Source organism: Apodemus sylvaticus, chromosome 18 (assembly GCF_947179515.1).
Source record: "Apodemus sylvaticus chromosome 18, mApoSyl1.1, whole genome shotgun sequence".
In the NCBI taxonomy this organism is placed as follows: Eukaryota; Metazoa; Chordata; class Mammalia; order Rodentia; family Muridae; genus Apodemus; species Apodemus sylvaticus.
This window is the reverse complement of record NC_067489.1, coordinates 42753495-42775981: the sequence shown is the minus strand read 5'-3', so window position 1 is coordinate 42775981 and position 22487 is coordinate 42753495. Positions and strand designations below refer to the sequence as shown.

Sequence of the window (22487 nt, the reverse complement as noted above, 5' to 3'; positions counted from 1 at the left end):
CAACGAGGAAGCGGGACTGAGCAGAGAAGTCAGGCGTGGGTAGAAAGGCGGGCCTCGCTTCCCAGCTCACAAGATCGATCCCCGTGCTCCTTCCTGCAGCGAGTCCCCCTCATCTGTTTCATCCAGTGGGAGCCGCACGCCCACGGAGGCCCGCAACTCCTGGCCTGGCTCGTCCACGCCGAGCTCCACGACTGGACTGTCTACGGAGAGGAGCTCAGTTTCTTCTTGGAGAGATGACGTATGTGTCTTTTGATAGTTTCAACAACCTCGTGGGGGTGGTTTATGGAGAATTACTTTCCAGTCATGGATTTGTGTGTTTGTGCCAGAGGGCACTCACTTAGCTGTGAAGTCATTCAGAGGTCAGAGGTCAACTTTGAATAGCTTCCTCTACCACTCTCCTCAAAAACCATTATTTTGAATCAGACTCTCTTACTGAAGCGGAAGTCACCCCACCCCTGGCCCAAAATTACAGGTGCATGTTCCTACCCTCCAGCTTTCAGTTAGATGACAGGGATCTAAACCTGCCTCACATTACACAGTGAACTGTCTCCACATCCCTATGAATGTTTCTTATGTTCAAAAAGAATCTATTTACCATTTATCTAAGCATTACAACTTACATCATATATAGTATATATTTATGTATTTATACTATTACATTTGAAAATATCAAAATGTCTTATTTTCTTTCTCCCACCCTACACTCCGGCCTGCCATTCTACCGTACCTAACTTTTAAATCGTATCCTATGGCTAAAAGCCTGAGGTACAGCCTCCACACTGAAGAATGCAAGTAAGAGAAAGTTCTGGAAAAGCAAACACTGTAAGAAATCTCCACAATTAGAGGACCCTAGCACCCCCACCTGTACCATGTGACCCTAAAAGTCTAAGCCAGGTGTTTGACTTTAGCCTTGGCCTGAGACAAGCTATCAAGTAGACACTGACTCTACTTTGGGTATTTTGTGACTGTGAGCTTCTCTGGCAAGTAGGGGCTGTTTAGCTACAGTTTTGGTTTCACTAAGACTTATAGAATCTCTAGTTGTCTTTGTCATCCCCCCACCCCCACTCTCAAAGATGCTGGCTATGTAAAGATATGTATCTATATCTATGAAGAACCTTAAGTGATCTCATAATTGATGTTGTAACTCTTACTGTTATTTAACAGTTAATAAAAGTGAGACCTAATATGGGATATCACTGATCAGAAAGATAAAAAATTAGTGTACTGGTCTATCTCACTACAGAGCCAACAGTTTTACCTTGCTTTACTTCCTCTTATTTAGTGTTCTCTGATTCATAAATATTGATTAGGAAGCCTGTGTTCTATAATTTTTAGTGAGGTATCTATGAACGGAAATCAGGTGGATGACCGTGGTGTGTGCATGGATTAACGGGGTATGTACTTCTGTTTCAGGAATTTGACAAAGTCAATGCACAGAAAGTCCAGCAGCTGTTTTGGGAGGTCGAGGAATTGCTATTTGAAGGGAAAGTGGGTCCCCAGACCGAGAATCTCCAGGCCGAGTGCAGTGAATGGGCAAGAAGATCCCTCCATCTTAGGTACAGAAATGGCCAGAAACACCTTCTGGAATGGGTCTCTGATCTACACACAGCTGATTTTTCTTTGTCCCACCCACACGCTGTAACTGGGTAAATGAGAACATTTACCCAGTTAGAGTAGTTATCCAAAACTTAGTCTTAGGTCCTAAGGAAAACTTGGCATGTGCCTTTTAACTTGTCAGAAGGAAATCTAGGTTGTTCTCAGAGAGATGTCATATACATGATAATTGCAAAAGTCTGAGGACTGTCCCTTCATCTTCAGGTTCACTCTGTGAGTGGCAGGCAGCTGTCATCGCTGGGAGCCTCAGCACAAGGGTGGGGCAGAGCAGATGGGGTGGGGCTGTGGGGTGGAGGGATGGTAATGGTGGTGCTTCAGGGGGTAAGTGATCGCATGCTGAACAACTTGCTAGATAGGCCCAGATTATCCACCCCTCATTACTTTTCTTCACAGCATAGAAGACATTTATTATTTTTTATATCCAAGGTATGTAGATTGGGTGGGAGGAGCTGTTTTCTTCACTGGGCCTTGGTATCAGGGGAAGGGGAAATCCAGTTTAGTGTTCTCAGGTTCTGAGCTGATCAGAATGGATTGGAAAACTAACATACACACAAAATATTGGATTTTCTGATTAGCTTGGCATGGGAACTTAAAAAAACATTGTCCTGGCTAGGTAAGGCAATGGATGTTTGTAACCCTAGCATTTAGGAGGCTGAGGCAGGAGGGGGACTATTAGTTGAAAGCAAGCCTTGGATTTGCAATGAAACCTTGCTTTAGAAACAAACAAACAAACAAACAAACAAACAAACAAACAAACAACAACCAAAGCCCAAAACACCCAAATACCCAATGCCAAAGAAGTCTTCCCTAGGCAATTTTAAACAATTCTTCATTCGGCCCTTTAGAGCATGATGTGGGCAGGGCAGAAGTAGCTGCAAGTCACTGTGCACTTCCCCAGTGTCAGGAGCTCAGGTCCATTTCTCTCACCATCATCTTACATTTTCCTACGAAAACAAAGGAGGGAAGACAGACAAAGAAAAAGAACTCAAGCCAAGAGTGTAGGTTTATGGATTTTTTTACTCACTAGGCCTATGCACATGTCGGTCTGTAGTGAGTTTCTCTGAGCTTCCTTGCCAGAGGACAGTGGTTCTCAACCTTCCTGATGCTACTGAAACCCTTTAGCACAGTTCTGCGTGTCACAGTGGCCCCCCAATTATGAAATTATTTTGTCGCTATTTCGCTACTATTATGAATCATGATGTAGATATCTGGGATGCACCCACTCCAAAGGAGTCATGGCCCATGGGTTGAAAACCACTGCCCTAGATCTTCAGGTCAATCACTCGTTCTCTCTAAGCCGTTCATTACTCTCTCAAGCTAACTACGATTCTGATTTGTACCTGATCAACCAACAAACGATGTAAGAGGCCAAGGGACTGGAAGTCTCTGCTTGCTCTTTTAGTCCAGACTGAACAGAGACATCCTACTGCTCTCCAACACTATGATGAGTCACCCCAGTGCCCATTACACCCCATCCTCTGTGCCCTTCAGAACAAGTATTGCATCCTATGTTTAAAATCATGAAGTATTTTCTCCTTGTCTGATAAAAGAAACTCAGCTTCTTAGCCTTTCTTCTCTTTCAGGGTGTTAGGAAGACAGCTCATCCCATCAACTGATGAAGGTTTCCAACATTTCCAGGGGAGCCTGCCTAGTTCTGCTACTCACAAACCTTTACCTCATGTTCCTGACCACAGCAGCAGCAGCAGCAGCAGCAGCAGCAGCAGAGAGTAAGTTTGTACGTGTTGTTTGTGCAAAAAAAAAATATCTGTAACCAGCATGGTAGTGTTACAGCATGAGAGGAATAAGCAGAAGGGTCCGTTAATCCTCAGCTACTTTGCAAGCTTAAGGCAAACCTGGGCTACATGGACTCTGACTCAAAAACTTAACCCCAAAATAGTTAACTTTAAGGTAGCTCTCTTCCTCTTATTTAACTCTCCCATGAGCCTTGGCTCTAACTAATTTACATGAAGATTGAGATTTCAATGGGGGTTGGGGGTAGGCACAATGTTTTTCACAAAATGCCCTGATACTAGATTGTTGTCTTTAGGTATGTTTGTGTGTACGTGTGCACATAAGCAAAACATACATTGAATAAACACATAAACACAGGGAAATTCATGTCAGCGCAGGTTTCAAAGACTATAAAAAGGTAAAACCTAACTCAAAATCAAACTCCACATTGTGGTAGGTTCTAAGCCTCAAGGCACAAGCCAAGGAAATAAAAACTTCATCCAGTTGTCACTAAGGTATTTTGATGAATTCCTTTAAGGCCACATATGCCTGTGGGGGCTGTGCTGTCACATTGGTTCAGATCTGCAAGGAGGATGGAGTCACATGTACTAGTTTATGACTTTAGGGAGCCTTTAACCTTTTAAAGCATCTCTAAACATTAAATGTTTTAGTAGAAAGTTGGGTGTGGTGAAAGGTACCTGTAATTCCTGTGCTGGGGAGGAGGTGGGAAGGGAGTCCCTGGATCTCACTGGGCAGGCAGCCCATCCTCCTCCCTTCCTCCTCGGCAGGCTCCAGACTAATTCGAGAACCTGTCTCAAAGAACAAGACGGGTATCTCTTGACCCCAACCCCCCCCTCCTCCGCCCCACACACTCACACTTACTGGTTCAGAAAATAGGTGTTTTGTCAAATGTATTATTTGGAGATGTTTCAGAGACTGTGGTGCCTTGTAGTTAACTTAGAAGTCTATCGCTGCCGTGCAAGCATTACATTCTCGTGTTGTACAAACTCCCATGGAGAATGTGTTTGCTCCCAGGCTGTGCATCTCTGGCTCTCAGATAGTCCCGGAAGTACTCTCAGTTCCTGCCCCGACGGACGCCGATGGCACTGAACTGGCTGACCTCACATCATGTTCAGCCCTGAAAGAAGAGGTGTACCACGTGGATGGAAACATTGAAGAATATTTTGCCTTTGACAGAAAGCAGGAGTAAATTGAATTTTATTTTCCATACTTCATAGCATAATATCAACTCATCATATACTTTTAATATTCTGTGTATTTGTTACTTATGTGAGATTCCTATCCTTTTGAGGGAAATATACCCCAAAGAGGTTAGATCTTGTAGGACATGTAAATGCTAGAGCTAGACATTTCTTTCTTCTCAACAATGTGGTAGATAGGAAGAACGGGTTTTATCTAGCATGCTAGTGACAGGGAACAAGAACTTTGGAGCCTTATGCCTTGGGACTCCAGGTTTGCTACACTTAGCTTCCTGGAGATAAAGAGGAAGTTCCCATCTTGGTGCTAAATGCTTATTTTTAAAACAATAGTGACATATTTTTTCTCATGATAAAAAAAATCAATATATTAAAAAGTAACCAGATGCTGAATCAAGTCCTAAAGACGATAAATCATTTGAAGCATCTTTTCTGATCATCACGGCATTGAGATAGAAATCGATAGGAAATCCAGATAATTCGTCAAGGGAGAAATTAGACAGATACTCCTGAACAGTTCATCTCAAGGCAAATGTAGAGTGGAGTACAGCCCAGTAAAATGGACGGCCCTCAAGAACAGCAGCTCATAAAGCAGGCATGGTAGCACTACATCTATTAGGTAGCACTAAATGTCTGTGTTTAGAAATAAAGGAATACATAGAAATAAAGACAGACTTTCAGTAAGCTGATTTTACACATGAAAAGACATAATAAACTCAGTCCCCAGAGAGTTAAACAACAGAGTTCACAGAAGAAATAAAGAAATGGAGACTCAGAGGAAAAGAAGAGATCAGTGAAGAGTCATTTTTGTTTCATCTGTTTGGTGTTTCCCAGTTCTGTTGACATATAATTGACAAATTAAAACTGTATAGTTTAAAATAACAATGGATTCATTAACAGGAGAATGTTATATTTATTGCTATATATATGGATACGTACATGTTTACAATTTATATAATTACAAGATTGATGATAAATATGTAATAAATAAATAGATGATCGAAATATAGATAGACAATAGGTAGTTAGACAGATAGATATAGATAGATCGATAGATAGATAGATAGATAGATAGATAGATAGACAGATGATAGATAGATAGGCAGACAGATAAGTAGATAGATAAAAAACACATAGATAATTATGTCAACCTTAACCCCGACTATTCCACTAATTAGAATGCGTTTCCTCCTAGTGGGGACGAGCGTCTTGAACAAAACCCAACATTCCGTGGCAGGAAGAGGCGTCAACATGGACTCCCTCCCATTTCCCCTGATGACTGTATCAGAGATGCTGTGGCGGCAGAAGTGTTTGATCACGTTTGGACCAGTGTGGTAGAAATCCTGGAAGATCTCATTAGAAAAACCTGGGAATCTGCACTCCCAGGTACTTCTTCACAGAGTTTGGCCTCCGGGGAAAACTAGAAAAGAAAGACCACAAGCCACAGCTTCTTCTTACACCCCCACCTCATGTAGGCTGGACCCAGAACACGACTGCAATGAGAAGCAGCCATTCTGCCTTCTACACAGGCACTCTTCAGTCACACGAAGGGACATTCTTGGTTTGGAGACTCGTTTTTTTGCCCCACAATGTAATCTGTTCCCCTACCATTAATAAGACCATGGCTGTAGCCAGTTGTTCCCTAGAGTCTCTGCCTTCTGCTTCAGGGTGTTTAGTCAATGTCTATGAGGTAAACTCACGGTAACCCAGGACACATATTTCTCGTTGACTTTTCTGTTGACACAGGTGGGAAAAAGCATAAAGAAAAATTGAAAGTAGCTGAGAACAGATCCCCACACGTGCTCATGTCCCGTCTCAGCACTGAGGTGTGCAGTGTGCCGCCATCCCGAAGCTCCGAAACTCTCCAGCCGTCCCTGGCTCCGCACTTCAACCCCCCCCAGGTATGTGCACTGGCCTCGGCCTCTCCACTCCTTCAGTTTTATGCTTTTTGCATCTGTTTGTGGAGAGCGTCATCTTACTCACCTCCTGCCCTAAGGAACCTCACGCTCTATTGTGCTTGAGGACACTGGACCATCGACATGTTTGAAGGTGTCTTAAACAGAAAAAAAAAATCACTTAAGACAGCAAATGCTGCCTCAGAAAGGTAGCAAACAGCTTACAAAAAAGAAAGCACTTGGGGGGTTGTCAATAAGATTAAAATGCAAAATGGTTGTTGTGTGATGTCTAAAAGAATCACACCATTCTTTAGCAGACATGCAAGCTTTGCCTTGAGATATGGAACTATTATCTACAGTTTAGGAGACCAAATGGTATTTTTTCCTAATTTTCTAGCCACATCGGACATTGTAAATAATCCCCACGTCTTACACTAAGGTGACAAAGATGTTAACAAGTATCCCCAGAGTTCACGGAACACTCATTCATTGCTTTTATGACATGTCCCCTACTAGATGATTCGAGGAAGATGCACAATGAGTGAAAGACATCGCTAATTCAGTGAAACTATAACACGGGCTCTGATGCCATACATTCTGTGAGGGATGGGGAAGGAAGGAAGAAAGGGAGGGAGGGACGGAAAAGAAAGGAGGTGGTGTAGAAACTTTTAATCCCCATCCCTGGGTTTCTTTTCCACTTTTGATCATTTAGTTCTTGGATAAAAGACACACACAACCTTTATATTTACAACAAGCCTTAAACAGCACCTGAGCTGGGCAGATACCTGCCCCCTCTGCTATTAGAATCTACTTTCCTATCTGTCTTAGTCAGGGTTTCTATTCCTGCACAAACATCATGACCAAGAAGTGAGTTGGGGAGGAAAGGGTTTATTGAGCTTACACTTCCACATTGCTGTTCATCACCAAAGGAAGTCAGGACTGAAACTCAGGCAGGTCAGGAAGCAGGAGCTGATGCAGAGGCCATGGAGGCATGTTTCTTTTTTTCTTTTTTCTTTTTTCTTTTTCTTTTTCTTTTTCTTTTTCTTTTTCTTTTTCTTTTTCTTTTTCTTTTTCTTTTTCTTTTTCTTTTTCTTTTTCTTTTCTTTTCTTTCTTTCTTTCTTTCTTTCTTTTTTCTTTTCTTTCTTTTTTTTTTTTTGTTTTTTTGGATTTGGTTTTTTCGAGACAAGGTTTCTCTGTATATCCCTGGATGTCCTGGAACTCACTCTGTAGACCAGGCTGGCCTCAAACTCAGAAATCTGCCTGCCTCTGCCTCCCAGAGTGCTGGGATTACAGGCGTGTGCCACCACAGCCCGGCTTGGAGGAATGTTTCTTACTGGCTTGCTTCCCCTGGCTTGCTCAGCCTGCTGTCTTATAAAACCCAAGAACACCAACCCAGGGATGGCACCACCCACAAGGGGCATTCCCTTCTTGATCACTAATTGAGAACATGCCCCACAGCTGGATCTCATGGAGGCACTTCCCCAACTGAAGCTCCTTTCTCTGTGATAACTCCAGCCTGTGTCAAGTTGACACACAAAACCAGCCAGAGCTCTATCCCTAACCCCAATTATTACTATGTTTTATCTGGGCTGCTCTTAACTCCAATCGGCCATGTTCTTCTGAGCTCACTCAGCCCATGGTAGCTTTTCCTCCTCCTTCACCTGGTTTTCCTCACGGTTCTCCTCTGACCTCAAGCCTGCCTACGTCTCTTCTTCCAGCTATTAGCTGTTGGTATCCTTATTTACCAATCAGAAATAACATCGGGACAGGGTCACTTAAGATCAACATGTGGAGTCTCCCACCTCTGGGGCAAACAGTCTGAGGAACCAACATTAGCGTTAGAATACAAGCAGCCTCAGGCCAACCCGCCACAAAGAAGGGAAGGAGAGGGTGGAGGATGGAGGAGAGAATTGTGTATCTCCGATAGAGACTGAGGGTTGAGCTTTTTGGGGGGGGGGGTGAAGCTTGACCAGGAGCATGAAGAGATGACCATGATAGGTGGAGTTTTGGTTTGTCCTAGGCCATTTCAGCCCAGGTGTCAGTGAAAACAGATGTATCTGAGACTAGTATTTGGACTGCGTGCTTAAATGACAGAACACTGGAAACCACAGGGCCCTGAAGCAAAGGCAGGGTTTTTGGAGTTAAGAGACTTGTCTGGAGTATTGTCTCAGATTTGTTAACTCTTCTACACATTAGTTATGTTGGGGATAAGGATATATAGTCTAAGAATTCTAGAAACACGAGAGAGCTCAGAGCACAGAATCTGCCTGTGATTGTAACAGAAGCCAACACAGAGTGTTTATTTGATGCCACACTATAGTAAACATTTTTTAATTATTATAATCTTTAATCTTTTTTTTTATAATCCAGTCATTATCCCCCTCCTGTTCTGCCCTCTGACAGTTTCTCTTCCCATTCCTCCTCCCCTACCCCCATGCCCCACCCCTGTCTCCAACAGGACATCTCTATATGCCCACACACCCCACACTCCACACCCCTCACGACCCACACACTCTGCCAGCCCTCCCTACTCCCTAGGGCCTCTAGTCTCTCAAGGGTTAGGTGCATCTTCTCTTGCTGAGGCCAGAGCAGGCTGTCCTCTGCTTTCTATGTGTCAGGGGCCTTATATGAGCTAGTGTATGCTGCCTGGTTGGTGCCTTCAATGCAGTCTTCCATAATTTAGTCTTTATTTAAAGATGGAGTATCGGGTGAGGCTAGAGAGGATTGGCTTGTTCGTGGGAGGTCTTGGGGGATCCCACATGGGAGTCTCAACAGGATGTTTAGCTCCGCCCATCTTGTGTTAGGGAGCAGAGTAAAAAGATCCCTTACCATTCTTGCCCTTGAGCTACACACCATTACGCCTCACCCGCACACACCCATACTCAAGAAGAAACAATACAGTTGCTGGCAGAGTGGCTGAGGGTCCGTGCTTTACACACAGGCTGTATGTAAGTTTGGAGCCTGACATGATACGTGCCCCTTTCTTGCAAATCTCACTGTCATTTCTGTGACATTTGTGTGGTTGGGAGCTCTACGAAGTAATGGTTTTAAGCCTTCTTTAATGCGTAACACCAACAAGACACTTGGTGTTGTCTTTGTTATAACCACCAGCTATTTGTATAGCCCATTTAATTAAATTGCTTTAGATTATAAGATTTGTATAGTTCAAAAGAAAAAAAAATACCATATATTTAACAAAGCTGGCTAAGCACAAATTAAACCCAAATGACGAATAAGATTTCTTAAACTGAGAAAACAAAGCAAAGCAACCAAGAGGCAAACCCACACATCTTGCTGGGAGAACATAAACAGAAAACTAAGACCAAATGGAGACAGGCCTGAATGGTGTTTGTAGTTCAGAGTAAAGTGGGACTTAAGTTGTTTACTACTGAAGACCAGCACTCTCAACCTCCCAGGACCTCTGAGATCTTTCAGACACTGAGCCACCAACCAGGCAGCATCCACCAGCTAATATAAGGCATAGAAAGCAGAGGACTGCCTGCTCTGGCCTCAGTAAGAGAAGATGCACTTAACCCTTGAGAGACTAGAGCCCAGGGAGTGGGGAGGGCTGGTGGAGTGTGTGGGTTGTGGGGGGTGTGGAGTGTGGGGGGTGTGGAGTGTGGGGGGTATGGGGGTGTGTGGAGTGTCGGGTGTGTGGGCGTGTGGAGATGTCCTCCTGAAGACAGGGGGTGGGAGATGGGGGGTAGAGGAGGAGGAATTGGATTAGAAACTATCAGAGGGCAGAACAGGAGGGGGGAAATGACTGGATTGTAAAAAAATATTAAAGATAATAATACTACTACTACTAATAAAAGTTGTTTACTATGGTGTAGCATCAAGTAGACACTCTGTGTTGGCTTCTGTTACAATCACATGCTATTTATATATTCCATTTAATTTAAACTGCTTGGGGTGTTAAGTTTTGCAGGGTCTGCCAGGCTAGCTTTGCTCTCTAGTATAAGGCCTTTAGGGTAACTCTTCTTTGACTTTCCCATTTGGAAGTAAATTTCGAAGTTGCCAGTGCTTTTGGTCTCCAATCCATCCCATGTAATATTCCTTGCTTTGTTTCCTGTGAATTCTATAACGATGGCACCTATGGCTTTGTTTTTGAACTGCTACACGGTTACACTTGCCTCTTGCTAGCTAAGTTCTGACAGGCATCCATCAAGGAAAGGGCCCTGGGTAATGCGACTATTCTGATTTCAGTTTCCTCAACTCCACCGCTTCTCCAGCAACTTCTACAGTGACTTGAGTGGTGTGATGACGATTCAGGCCAAACCGCTCCAGCAGAGGCCCACTTACACCACAGATAGAACACAGTAAGTATTAAGGAAGAATTACCCGGCGTGCGAGGGCAGAAACAGATTCTTCTACTATCATATTATCAGCCACAGAATTACCACCGCTGTGGACCAGGTTAGAAGAGACAAGGAAACAGGAGCAGAGATGTGAGTTCTTCATCCCTCGAGCGCTATTATTGGATTACCAACCCTTATCCCTTCCGCTTTTCACGGACACAGCAATAGAGATGTCCACTCCTTCAACATATTCCCCAGAGAGAGTAGAATCCGGGTGTCACGTGTCTCCTACTCCAGGAGACTTAGGAACGAGTAACTAACCGGATTTTTCCTTCCCCCAGAAATGAGCAAGATGAGAGGCTGCCTGGGGGAGGGGTCGGAGCATCTTCGCGGCACAGGCTCGGCCGAATTCTAGACGCCCGGGGTCCACGGACTTCTGCCAAGAAGACACCAGTGCATAGGAGACTGCCTTCAATTGCTTCAGATGCACAGAGGCTGAAAACCCCCACTGTCTACAGTGATGAGATTCTGAGAGGAACCAAACTGTAAGTCTTTGTTTCTTTCTCGGCAGTCTAAAGGCTGCAGAGGCCAGGGGTGCTTGTTGCTTAGGGTTAACGGTTCTGGAGAAAGGACCTTCCGATAGACTTCACACCAGATTTTCCTAATGGGTTCATTTGTTTGATTTTGCTTCTGCAGTGCAGGTAAGAGAAAGTTACCTACGCTGCGGGAAGAAACTCAAATGGCTGCAGCTTAGGCAACTAGGGAAATTAAACTTGAAGGTGGGGTGAGCTTACATTAAATTTAGTGGCCCCATCTGTAGACTGATAATTAATGCTTCTAAATTACAAAACACTTTCTTATTGAAAGGTTTAAGCAAAGCAATACACAATCATGCATTGGACAACAATGCTCCAGATTACAGAGCGTATATGTGACAGTGGTCACGTAACGATTGCATTGAACCCTGGCATCAGAGCTGCTTGTGGAGATCCACAATGTGGTGTTTACGCAATGACAGGATGTCCTGGGGGTGCGTTGCTCAAAGCATCCCTGTCATTAAGCTACACCTGGGTTACATAAAATGCTTAACAAATACGATACGATACGATACGATACGATACGATACGATACGATACGATACGATACGATGCAGGGCCTGGAGAAGTAGCTCAGTGGTTCAGAGCACTGGCTGCCCTTCCAGAGGACAGAGCTTCCACTTCCATCACCCACAGGGCGCCTTAGTTACTTACACTATGGCTCCAGTTCCAAGTGACCTGACGCCCTCTTCTGGCCGCCATAGGTACTGCAGGCATTTGATACCTGCAGGCAAAACAAACATTCATAAATTTGAAAGAAAGTAAATTTTGTTTTTAAAGTTTAAAGAAGTGTTTTTCACTCTCTTTAGAACAGAAAGCTTTTACACAGGAAATAACATTAGAGGCTAACGAGAAAGTTGTCTGTTTCTCCCTTCAGCACGGAGCTGCAAGGAACGTTCTGCCGACCTTCTCGTTTGTCAGGAAATACCTTAATAATAATAGCTGTGTGTTGATTATCTAAAAATCTAACATCCAAGGAAACTGTGCTACAGTTTATTCTGTCTTTTCTACCAAACATCAGGGCACCAGGAAGCTCAGCTTGGGGCCCCCAAACTGGAGCCCTAGCTTGGAGTTCACTTCCTGGACCAAGTGCCACAGGCTCTACCGACAAGCCAGAGACTGTAGAGAACCAGCCCTGGTCCCTGTGGGAGCTGGGGGCAAGAGCCACTTGATCAGTTGAACTCTGCAGAAAGTGTCCACGGTACCCGCCCTAGTTACTTTTCTGTTGCCATGAAGAGATATCATACCAAGGCAACTTATAAAAGAAAACATTTATTAGGGCTCATGGCTCCAGAGGGCTGGAGTCCAAGACAGTCATGGCAGGAGACAGGCAGGCAGGTATGGTGCTGGGGCAGTAACTGAGAGCTTTCTTACACCTGGTCCATAAGCACAACCACTCTGGAAATCAGCCCGGCGGTTCCTCAGAAAACTGGGCATGATACTACTTACTGGAGGGCGCTACTATACCACTCCTGGGCATATACCCAGAGGATTCCCCAGCGTGTAATAAGGACACATGCTCCACTATGTTCATAGCAGCCCTATTTATAATAGCCAGAAGCTGGAAAGAATCCAGATGTTCCTCAGTGGAGGAATGGATACAGAAAATGTGGTATTTTTACACTATGGAATACTACTCAGCTATTAAAAACAATGAATTCATGAAATTCTTAGGCAAGTTGGTAGAACAGGAAAATAATCATCCTAAGTGAGGTAACTCATTCACAAAAGAACACACATGGGATGCACTCACTGATAAGCAGATATTAGCCCAGGAGCTATGAATACCTAAGACACACCTCATATATCAAATCATTCCCAAGAAGCAAGGAAGGAGAGGGCCCTGGTCCTGGAAAGGCTTGATGCAGCATTGTATGGGATTACCAGGACAGTGGGAGGGGGTTGATTGGGGAACGGGCAGAGGGAAGAGGGCTTATGGGACTTTTGGGGAGGGGGCATCCAGGAAAGGGGAAATCATTTGAAATGTAAATAAAGAATATATCGAATAAAAATAAGTAAATAAATAAAAGAGAGAGAGAGAGAGAGAGAGAGAGAGAGAGAGAGAGAGAGAGAGAGAGAGAGAGATCACGGAGCTAACTAGGAATGCCATAGGCTTTTGAAACCTCAGAGCCCGCCCCCTGTGACACACCTCCTCCAATGAGGCCACACCTCTTAATGATTCTGCCCACTGGGGACCAAACATTCAACTATATGAGCCTGTGGGCATTTTATTTACACCACGGAAGTACCTTCAGCTCTTTGTATGTCAGCCTTGGGCAGTTTGGGTCTATTGGCTGTGTGCATTCATTTATGCCCCCCCCCTCCTTTCTCAGAATGGCCACCCCTCTGCATTCTTTATACCCTGCCTATGTGAGTGTTGCACCCTCAGCTCCACGTGTGTCCTCCAGTCTGAGAGTCACCCTCTGACTTAGACCCAAACCCATCTCTGTTTCCTACTGAGATAACTCCAGACCCCCACGTCCTATGTTCTCTCTGCCTTGACCTCTGCCTCTGAGTGTGAGTCTGTGTAGCGTTACTCTTTCTGTTGTTTCTAATGAGTCCTTTTAGATCATTGCCCTTCATTGATCCCCTATGGAGTGTTAATGCCACAGAGCCTGCCTAGCTGCATGTACAGCAGTGTTTCTTATGTAAGCCCAAGTTTTGCCCCTTTAGGGAGACCTCCCCTTTGGTTATATGTAATTATTTACCACCCCTTCCCTTATCTTAATTCTGAACTGTATTTTTACCCATAAACATCCAATATTGCTTCCCCTTACTGCCAACACTTTGTATCTATTTATATTTTCTCTGTCTCTCTGTCTTTCTCTGTCTCTCTGTCTCTCTGTTTCTCTCTGTGTGTTTCTCTCTCTCTCTCTCTCTCTCTCTCTCTCTCTCTCTCTCTCTCTCTCTCTCTCTCTCTCTCTGTATAATCATGGTTGTTTTGATGCTGGTAATTGAATCCAGGGCCTCATTCAAGATCTCTGTCACTAAGCTATATCCTTAGCCCGTCTTCACCATTTATTAAACTGCTACCATCCAATGCTTCTTGAAATACCAAAAAAGTTGTTGACCATAGCAGCAGCATCAAAAATACAAATAGCAAGGCTGAAGAGACTGCTCAGCAGTTAAGAGTGCCTGCTGCTATCCCAGAGGGCAGCGTCAGCTCACAAGCGACAGGGGATCTGACCCCCCCCCTCTCTCTCACTCACACACACACACACACACACACACACATTGGAGGCATACAAATAAATATAACTGAAAATAAAAATAAATCATTTAAGAAAAAGAATATAAATTAAGGATCACTTGAGTCTTAAGTGTTGATAAATGTCCTATGAACCTCATGTAGGCTTACACAGGTTCTTTTCTATTTATCCTTTACACTAAAGTCATCTGTCATATAATGCATCACTTCATCATATTTTTTATCTGACATGATAGCACCTGTATTTCCCACAGTATAAATTTTTGAAAGACTGATTTTAATGACCAAGAAAATAATCATATGGTTATATAGTTATTCAGTATTTTCTATTACTAGACTTTCCCATCTGTATTATCTATATAATAATTTTTTATCACTCTTAGTAAGAACATTCCTAAATTGTTTTCTACTAGAACTGTCTAGAAGCAAAACCGTCAGGTTTAAAGCTATGAATATTTTTAATATTCATATTTTTGGTAGAATTCTTTTTAGAATGGCCGTGCCTGTTTATAGTTCCATTGGTATACAGGCACCTCTGTCTTTTTCTGTGACCTCTACTGGTCAAAAATAGGCCATACTACAGGGGTCATCATTTTATTACTAAATGAATAAATCAATTCAAGTTGTTTACCTATTTTTTATGCAAGAAAAAAATGGCAGACTTCTGAATACTGATGTCAGATAGCTATGTTTTTCCGCCATTGCTGTTTGCTTAATTAGGATTTCCTCTCAACCCTCCAACAAATAAACTTTGCAGCCAGCATGTAAGATTCAAAGCAAAAGCATCCCTTTCACATCCCAGCATCAAATCAATGAAAAAAAATGTAGAGAGCAGGTCTCGCTTCTTCCTGGTAGCTGGCATTCTCCCATCAAGTGTTTTTGTTTTTTTGTCGAAAATCCCACATTGTTCTTTAGTATCTTAAACGGGGCTTTGCAGATGTCAGGGTCTGTGTTCAGGATCTACCAAAGCACTTTGCCAAATGCCGGATCCCACTGTGTTGCATACATCTCGCTTTGCGCTGTGTTAACTTGTCAGGCCCTGGAGGAGGAGCCTGCACACCACCCAGCATTGCTGGGCGCTCCGTAGATGAGGCTGATATCACCACTATCCACTTAGGTCAGCGTGAGGGGAGCTTTTTCCCTTGCTTCATCTCTGACGGGCAACACAGCTGCTGTCCTGAGTACTGTTTTAGACAGTTTCACTCAGGAGCTCAGATTGCGCCCTTCCTGTCTATGTTCTCCCGTGTTCAGTTGTATGTTGTTGTGTTTACAGGCAAACTGCCCTTGACCGCCTGCCTTCCCCGGCAGCAGTGCAAACCTCCCGGAGCCGGTTACCCCCAATAGGCTCTGAGTCTGGGGAGCCCAACACAGCAGCCTCTGGACCCCGTCCTGTTTCTGTAAGATGAATTGCGTTATAATTGCAACCATTTATATAGTCTGTGGGAAAACATCTTAGCACATCTGGAGTCCTATGTGAGGGTGAGCTAGTTAGCTGTGTTCAACAGGCTTTCAGAAATAAAGTGGCCTGTGAGATGCTGGAGGGAGTGAGGAGACTGAGGCCTTGTTTTGTAAAGTGAGACCTCGGCTTGATCTAAACTAGAAAGTCCAGGTGCAAACTGAAGAGGACAAAGGGCAAGAGGCAGGCAGCTCTGGGCTTCAGAGTAGCCACACAGAGCCTGAGATTTGACAAGTCACTTCAGGGGCCCTGAATCTTAGCCCTTTCTTCTTTAGAAGAGCAACAGCCAGTTCCCTTATCCAGGAGTCCTTATAAGCGTCAGACGCATTCATAAACTTTAAATGCCTGGCACAAATTAAGAGCTCAGTAAATGATGATCTTTATATCGCCTGCTTCATTAGCTTCATTAGCTTCATAGCTAATCCTTTCTGTGCTCGCACGGGGCAGAGCCCAAGCCCAGCTCAGCCATGCAATTGCGGGCCTGGGGATTGGCAGTGTGTATTCCAGAGCTCTCCCAGGCTTACAGTGACCCCTCACTTACTCTGATATAGGAAATTTGTATATGGAGGACAGAAGGGACCTGCTTGTAGGAACATAAGGCAGAGAGGGAGAAAACAATGTTTTTCTCTCACGCACCTTAAGCATCCATAGAACCCTTCCAGAAAGCAAGAGCTATGGAACTAAACTGTTTACTCCTAGGATAAAGTCATCCGTGATGGTAACTGTCCCATAAACAAGTCTGATGCTTCAAAAATGCACTATTTCTCTGGATCTCATTCACCTCCTATTGTATTACAGTTTTATTAAATGTAGTGATGTGAATACACACTCCACACACAGACTTGGGTTTAGGTGTTTCCATAGCAACCAGTAGCAATGTGTGGATGAAAATGTTCAAACGAGTTGTGTGACCGAATACATGAATGAAGGGTTGAAACATTTATAGGTCTCTTTGTGTTGTCGTAAGGATTGTGTTTCTTCTTAAAAAGAACCTATTATCTCCCACTTAGTACAGGGGACGGCACCCACAAAGCCGTGTGCTCAGCGCAATGCCTGACAGCAGCGAACGGTCACCCCTCCGAGAAAGGACCATCATCCTGGAACAGCTTTCAAGGCCCAGCACAACACATACATTCCGGGTAGGTTCTGCATCCGTTCTGATTGCAATTTTAAATGAAAATGGAAAGCAATACAGTTCACCCCTCTTATCCTTTCTCTCTTTCTCCCGACAGTCAGATACGCCGAGAAAAGGCGCCCTGACGCCCGTTGAGTTTGTTGCTCACACTTGGACGGGTCAGAGTATTTTGACAGGTGAGCAACTTTCACGTGTAAAGGCAAGAGCAGAAGCTGGGTGTGGCGGCACACTGCAGCCATCCTCGCACTCAAGAGGCTGAGGCAGGAGGATGGAAAGATGGGGAGCGCCCTGGGTGACACAGTGAGGGTGTCAAGGAAGAGGGGCAAGGAGTAGGAGGGGGACAACATGAATACACACACACACACATACACACACACACACACACAGAGAGAGAGAGAGAGAGAGAGAGAGAGAGAGAGAGAGAAGCAATGATGCTCTTTGTGAGACTTTAAGGCCCTGCTTTGACCACATAGGAAGAACAGGCAGGTGCATGTGTCCCATGGCTGGACTAAGTTCAAGCACCACACCACACCATCACCTCCATCACCTGCCCGCTGCTGAGGCCCAAGTGGCAAAAGAAGAAGTGCTCTTAATTAACCAAGACCTCATTCCCCTAAAGCAAAGGAGCAAAATAGCAGCTGTCTTCTGAGAGGCCGCTGTCTCTTCCTCGGATTTTAAATGAAGCCCTTATTCTGGATCCTCTTTGAAGAGCTAATGTGACAGTGCTTGAGAAAATGAATAGACCTGTTAACTGGTTTGCAGTGCAGGGTTTTACATCAAAGTAAAACCTTTTCCGTGCCTAGTGTGCCTAGTGGCCAAAGACAGTTCTAGTGGGGATTAAAAAAAAAGGTGATGGTTTGGTTTTTAAAGGGACCCACATTTCTGTCCTCAGAGGGAGCGTAGCAATGTGATGTACAGATCTATTCTATTTCCATCCTGTTGCCACAAGCTGAGGAAGATCAGGGATGGCCCCAGCGCCTTGGATGGCTGGTTCTGCTGATGATGGAAGATCGAATTAGCCTCCTTTGGATGTGTAGATTGCACCGCACCAAGCACACGTGTCTAATGGTTTTTAGGGCACAGAGAGGTTGAGATAAAGAGAGATCTGGGCTCTGGGTTAATTTTAAATATGCTTGGCTAATCTTTCAAACATTAAATCAGCATTTTTCTTTATCATTATCTTCATTGGTGCTTAAAGGTCTTTTGCATTTCCAGACACGAGACCAGAGGTTCCTAAGGGACACGTTTCTGTACTTCCAAGGGTTTATTTTATTTTATTTTATTTTATTTTATTTTATTTTATTTTGTGGCTTCCTTATTTACTCCACTTCCAGAACAAAGACCATTGGGAGCTCCTGTCTTACCTTTCAGTTTGTTCTGTGGTAGGAAAATAAATGGAGATAACTATCTCCAAGAATGAAATATATCTGTCATGGCCGACACCACTGCTCCAGTTCAGAGGGACCACTCTTTCAATCTTCCTGAGCTCTAGACACAGACCTCTGTGGACAAAGTTTCTGCAAACCCCTCAGCTACGGGAGAGGGCAACAGCACCTGGGCTTGGTTGAGGGAGGGATACCTTCCCCTTAGTCAGGATTCTACAAGCTGATGTTTGCATAGGACTTTGTAGTTCATGCAAATGTGACATTAAATAAACTATTTTTATTTTTTCAAAGCATTGTCACAAGGAACAGACAGACCAGCCTTCTTTAGAGACTGAGTTTTAATCTTTGAACACAAATACCCGTGTGTCTCCTGTTTCAGGTTCACAGTATCTGCCTAAGTCTTATCAGAGGGCAACCCTGACTGCAAGAAAGAGGTTCCAAGTGGCCTCGTGATGTCGCTGCTCCAGAACTACGGACTTGTTAGAAGCTCTGAAGCCCTGGCCATGCCATTTATCATGTGAAAAGCAGAGGAACAAGTATTAGCTGCTGTCTACAGTCATCTCTCTGGAAGCAGGAGATGGCAGAATACCTGAGAGGAACACAGGAGAATAAGTAACTTAGTTGTGAAGACTTGTAAAGCATTGTAAAGAGAATAAAAGCTGAACTCCCTAAGCCTTATGGGAAGCACGCCTGAAGTTCCTTGGGCTCTCCTGCTTTTCCTAAAAGACACTAATACACCCTTAAATTCCATCTTTATAATTAGTGTTTGCACACAGATAATAGGAGTGCATTCCCTACGAAGATGCCATTTTTAACTCTATCCCATCATGGTACATTTTGGTCTCAGTCTCTTAATAATTCCATCAAAGCTAAATAGCAGTCATATCTGAGACAATTTGTTCATTTGAAAAAAAAATGATTCCAGTTCTTCTATTCATTGTGCTGACTTTAAAATAATTACTGCATATCTAGTGCATAAAGTGGTGGGTTTCATAATGGCAAGATTTCTCATACCTTTGTTATAGACTGATTAGTCGTGAATATCTGAGAAATGTCTTGTAAGCCAATCATGTTAAGATGCAACAGTAAACTAGTTTTCGTTGTCAAATTTAGACAGTACCCTAAAAGTATCCCACATTTGAATGTAAATATAAACATAATTAAAATCCTTTGCATGTGGTTCCAACATAGGCATTTAGGTTGACTTGTTTGACAACTGGACGGAGGAAATTGTAACACTAGCATCCTTACTTACGTCTTCCCAACCTATCTCTGCTCTGACATGACTTCTTCAACACAGCCTCCCTGAACCCCTGCTGAAGGCAGGAGCTCCCTCCACCCTCTGCCCTTCCCCTACTCTGGATTCTTCTGACCATATGTCCAACCTGACTCCTATATCAGTCAGAGAAGTGAAGAAGACAAAGAAATGTCAGCTGGAGGCCAGACCTGGTACTTACTCCTGATTCGTTCTCATATACAAATATCGCAAATCAGCATACTTTCCCCTTTTTATCAGCTAGTTATATCAATATGAATCTTATTAATCTAAAGTGAAATTTTACTATATACATGTATGTATATAACACTTAAACATATGATAAATTGTTTTCAGGACATTTCTTGTTATAGGAAGTGAGGATCATTGCCTACGTAGAGATGTTTGGAAATTGAGCTCTCTGTGTGGAGAAGAGCTAGACCTTCTCTTTCACATAGAATGAGAAATCAGACGTGACTTCAAACCTTTGTTCCACCTGACAGTTTCTTCTTCACTCTCTCTACTCCAGTTTCTGCAGTGGTGGGACATGCTAGGGACACGCCAGGGACACGCTAGGGACATGCTAGGGACACGCTGGCTAATGGACAGTGGTCAAGTTGCTGTATTGATACTCCGTTCCAGTTGGTCACTCTGAGGAATGTACCTCTCTTTACCTAGGGAATGTGCCTAGGGATCAGTTTCTCACGCCAAAGCGTTTGGGGCTTTCTCTGAACTATTTCTCATCATAAGCTGTGGAAGCATTTCAGAGCATCAGTCTTTGCACAGCCGCTCTCAGCTTCTGGATAGAGCCGCTTTCGTCCTGCTCACCAGCCTGCCTGGCTGCTCTGCGGTCCACCATTGCTAAGAGAGCTACCTACTGGGCTCTCACATCCAATCAGCTCACTTCATACCAATTCCTAGGAGCCATCCGGTGGCTTCTTCCTCAACCCAAAGTCTGAAAAGTGAGGTGGCTAACAATAAGGTAGCGACTCTGAGATAAATTATTATTCTTTGCAAAGAGTCACGGTTAACGGCAACTTTGCTATGTTTGCCTTCAGAGGTTTTCAGCTGGAAATGTATTTTTCATTATCAGCAAAGTAGCAAATTAAAAATAGGAAACAGGTACAGGTTTTAATCATCTGGGCATTTTGAGTGGAAAACAAAATACTGTTTGATGGCATCTAAAACCTCAGAGGACTTGCTTAATCTAAAGTCAGCCTTCTCCCGAAACTTATTTTCATTCCTGTGTTAAAGGTATTTCATTTATAGGTGAAATGGGATGTGCACATTAGCAAATTATGTGTGTGTGATGGTGATGCTGTATAGACTGAAAAGGAAAATATCCAGGGATATGATTTTACAATAGTCTACTTCCATCGTAAGCTGTCTGGTAAAAATGGAAAATGGAAAATTGCTTCTGAGGAAAAAACATTCAAATACAGGTTAGCAACTCCATGAACTAAAATACCTTTAATTTGTCCCAAGCCAAAGAAAGGACAAGGGGATTTTAAAAGCAATTAAAGAAAATATACAATTTAATGGAAAATGTCTAGATTTGTAAAAAATCTGTCTAAATAGATATAGATAGATATAGACATATGAAGAATCATGCGTCTTTATATTTGTGTTGCTCTAAACTTGGATGGAATGTCTTTACTAATTGAGAGTTTCATTTCTAATGCCATAAATGATTGCAGTATATTTTTACTATCATTGTTTCTTATAAAGATGGATGATTGTTCAGGAGTTTTAATCATTTCATTTTTAATAAAATATAAAATGTTAAAAGAGTTTTTAAGAATTTCATTGAATTTATAAAATCATCCTTACATTCCAATTTTAAATGAGTTCTGCAACTGTCTCTCATTGTTGTAGTTTCAAACACATAAACATTTCTTCCTTCTTTCCTTCCTCTCTTTCTTTTCTTTCTTGTTTTGTTTTGTTTTGTTTTGAGATAGGGCTTCTCAGAGCAGCCCTGGCAGCTCTAGAATTCACTCTGTGGATGAGGCTGTCTTTGAACCCAGATTCTCCAGCTTCTGTCTCCAGAGTGCTAGGATTAAAGGCATGTGCCAGCAGCGCCAGGTGCCTGGGTCAGGGCTTTGTGAAATCGCAGGCTGGCTTCACATTCTCCACACAGGTGACAATGGCTCTGAACTCCTGACACACCCACCTCCATGGCCCCAATGCTGAAGTTGTACATGTATGCCACCATTCCCAGATTATTTAATTATTTCCAAGCAGACAGGAGACTTTTCCCCAGCAAACTCATAGTGGACAGGTAGTAGGTAGACAGTGGGAGAGAACAGGAGGAAGGGAGATATCTATTTTGCTCATCTACAACTTAACTACTTTCTCTACCCTTAGGACAGATCTTCAACACCTGTGCTCTTTATGCAACACGGACAAAGCTCCTCAGCTTGGCGTCCAGTCCCTGTCTGTTCTACACTAAATACAGAAATTACCTTGAACTGCCTCCCTGAAAATAGCCAGTGCTCTTCAGAGGGGCCCTGAAAGTGTGGTAGAGCTCACGCCTTTCCATGTTTGGAAGCTTGCCTTTATCTGCATCCCTTTTTGTTCCTTACTGAGACACGCCCCAACTTGTTTTTGAAGAGATGGGTTTATCTTACAACTCTTCTTTGTCCGCAGAGATTAGCATCAAATCACACAGAAGCAGATCTTCTGCTTTTATAGCTGTA

At 43.4% G+C, this 22487-nt stretch overlaps 1 protein-coding gene across 1 annotated transcript in view; it reads left to right on the top strand.

The window, feature by feature from the left end:
- Fam149a (family with sequence similarity 149 member A) overlaps positions 1-21532 on the top strand; it is a 49100-nt gene extending 27568 nt beyond the window's left edge. Inside the window, exons 3-14 of the mRNA XM_052162482.1 lie at positions 100-238; positions 1414-1556; positions 3198-3341; positions 4381-4551; positions 5758-5948; positions 6309-6463; positions 10665-10777; positions 11098-11301; positions 15834-15957; positions 17027-17155; positions 17249-17327; positions 18916-21532. Of these exons, the coding sequence (XP_052018442.1) occupies positions 100-238; positions 1414-1556; positions 3198-3341; positions 4381-4551; positions 5758-5948; positions 6309-6463; positions 10665-10777; positions 11098-11301; positions 15834-15957; positions 17027-17155; positions 17249-17327; positions 18916-18989 (1666 nt within the window). The 3' untranslated portion in view covers positions 18990-21532. The remainder of the gene's footprint in view (positions 1-99; positions 239-1413; positions 1557-3197; positions 3342-4380; positions 4552-5757; positions 5949-6308; positions 6464-10664; positions 10778-11097; positions 11302-15833; positions 15958-17026; positions 17156-17248; positions 17328-18915) is intronic.
- Positions 21533-22487: the final 955 nt, after the last annotated feature.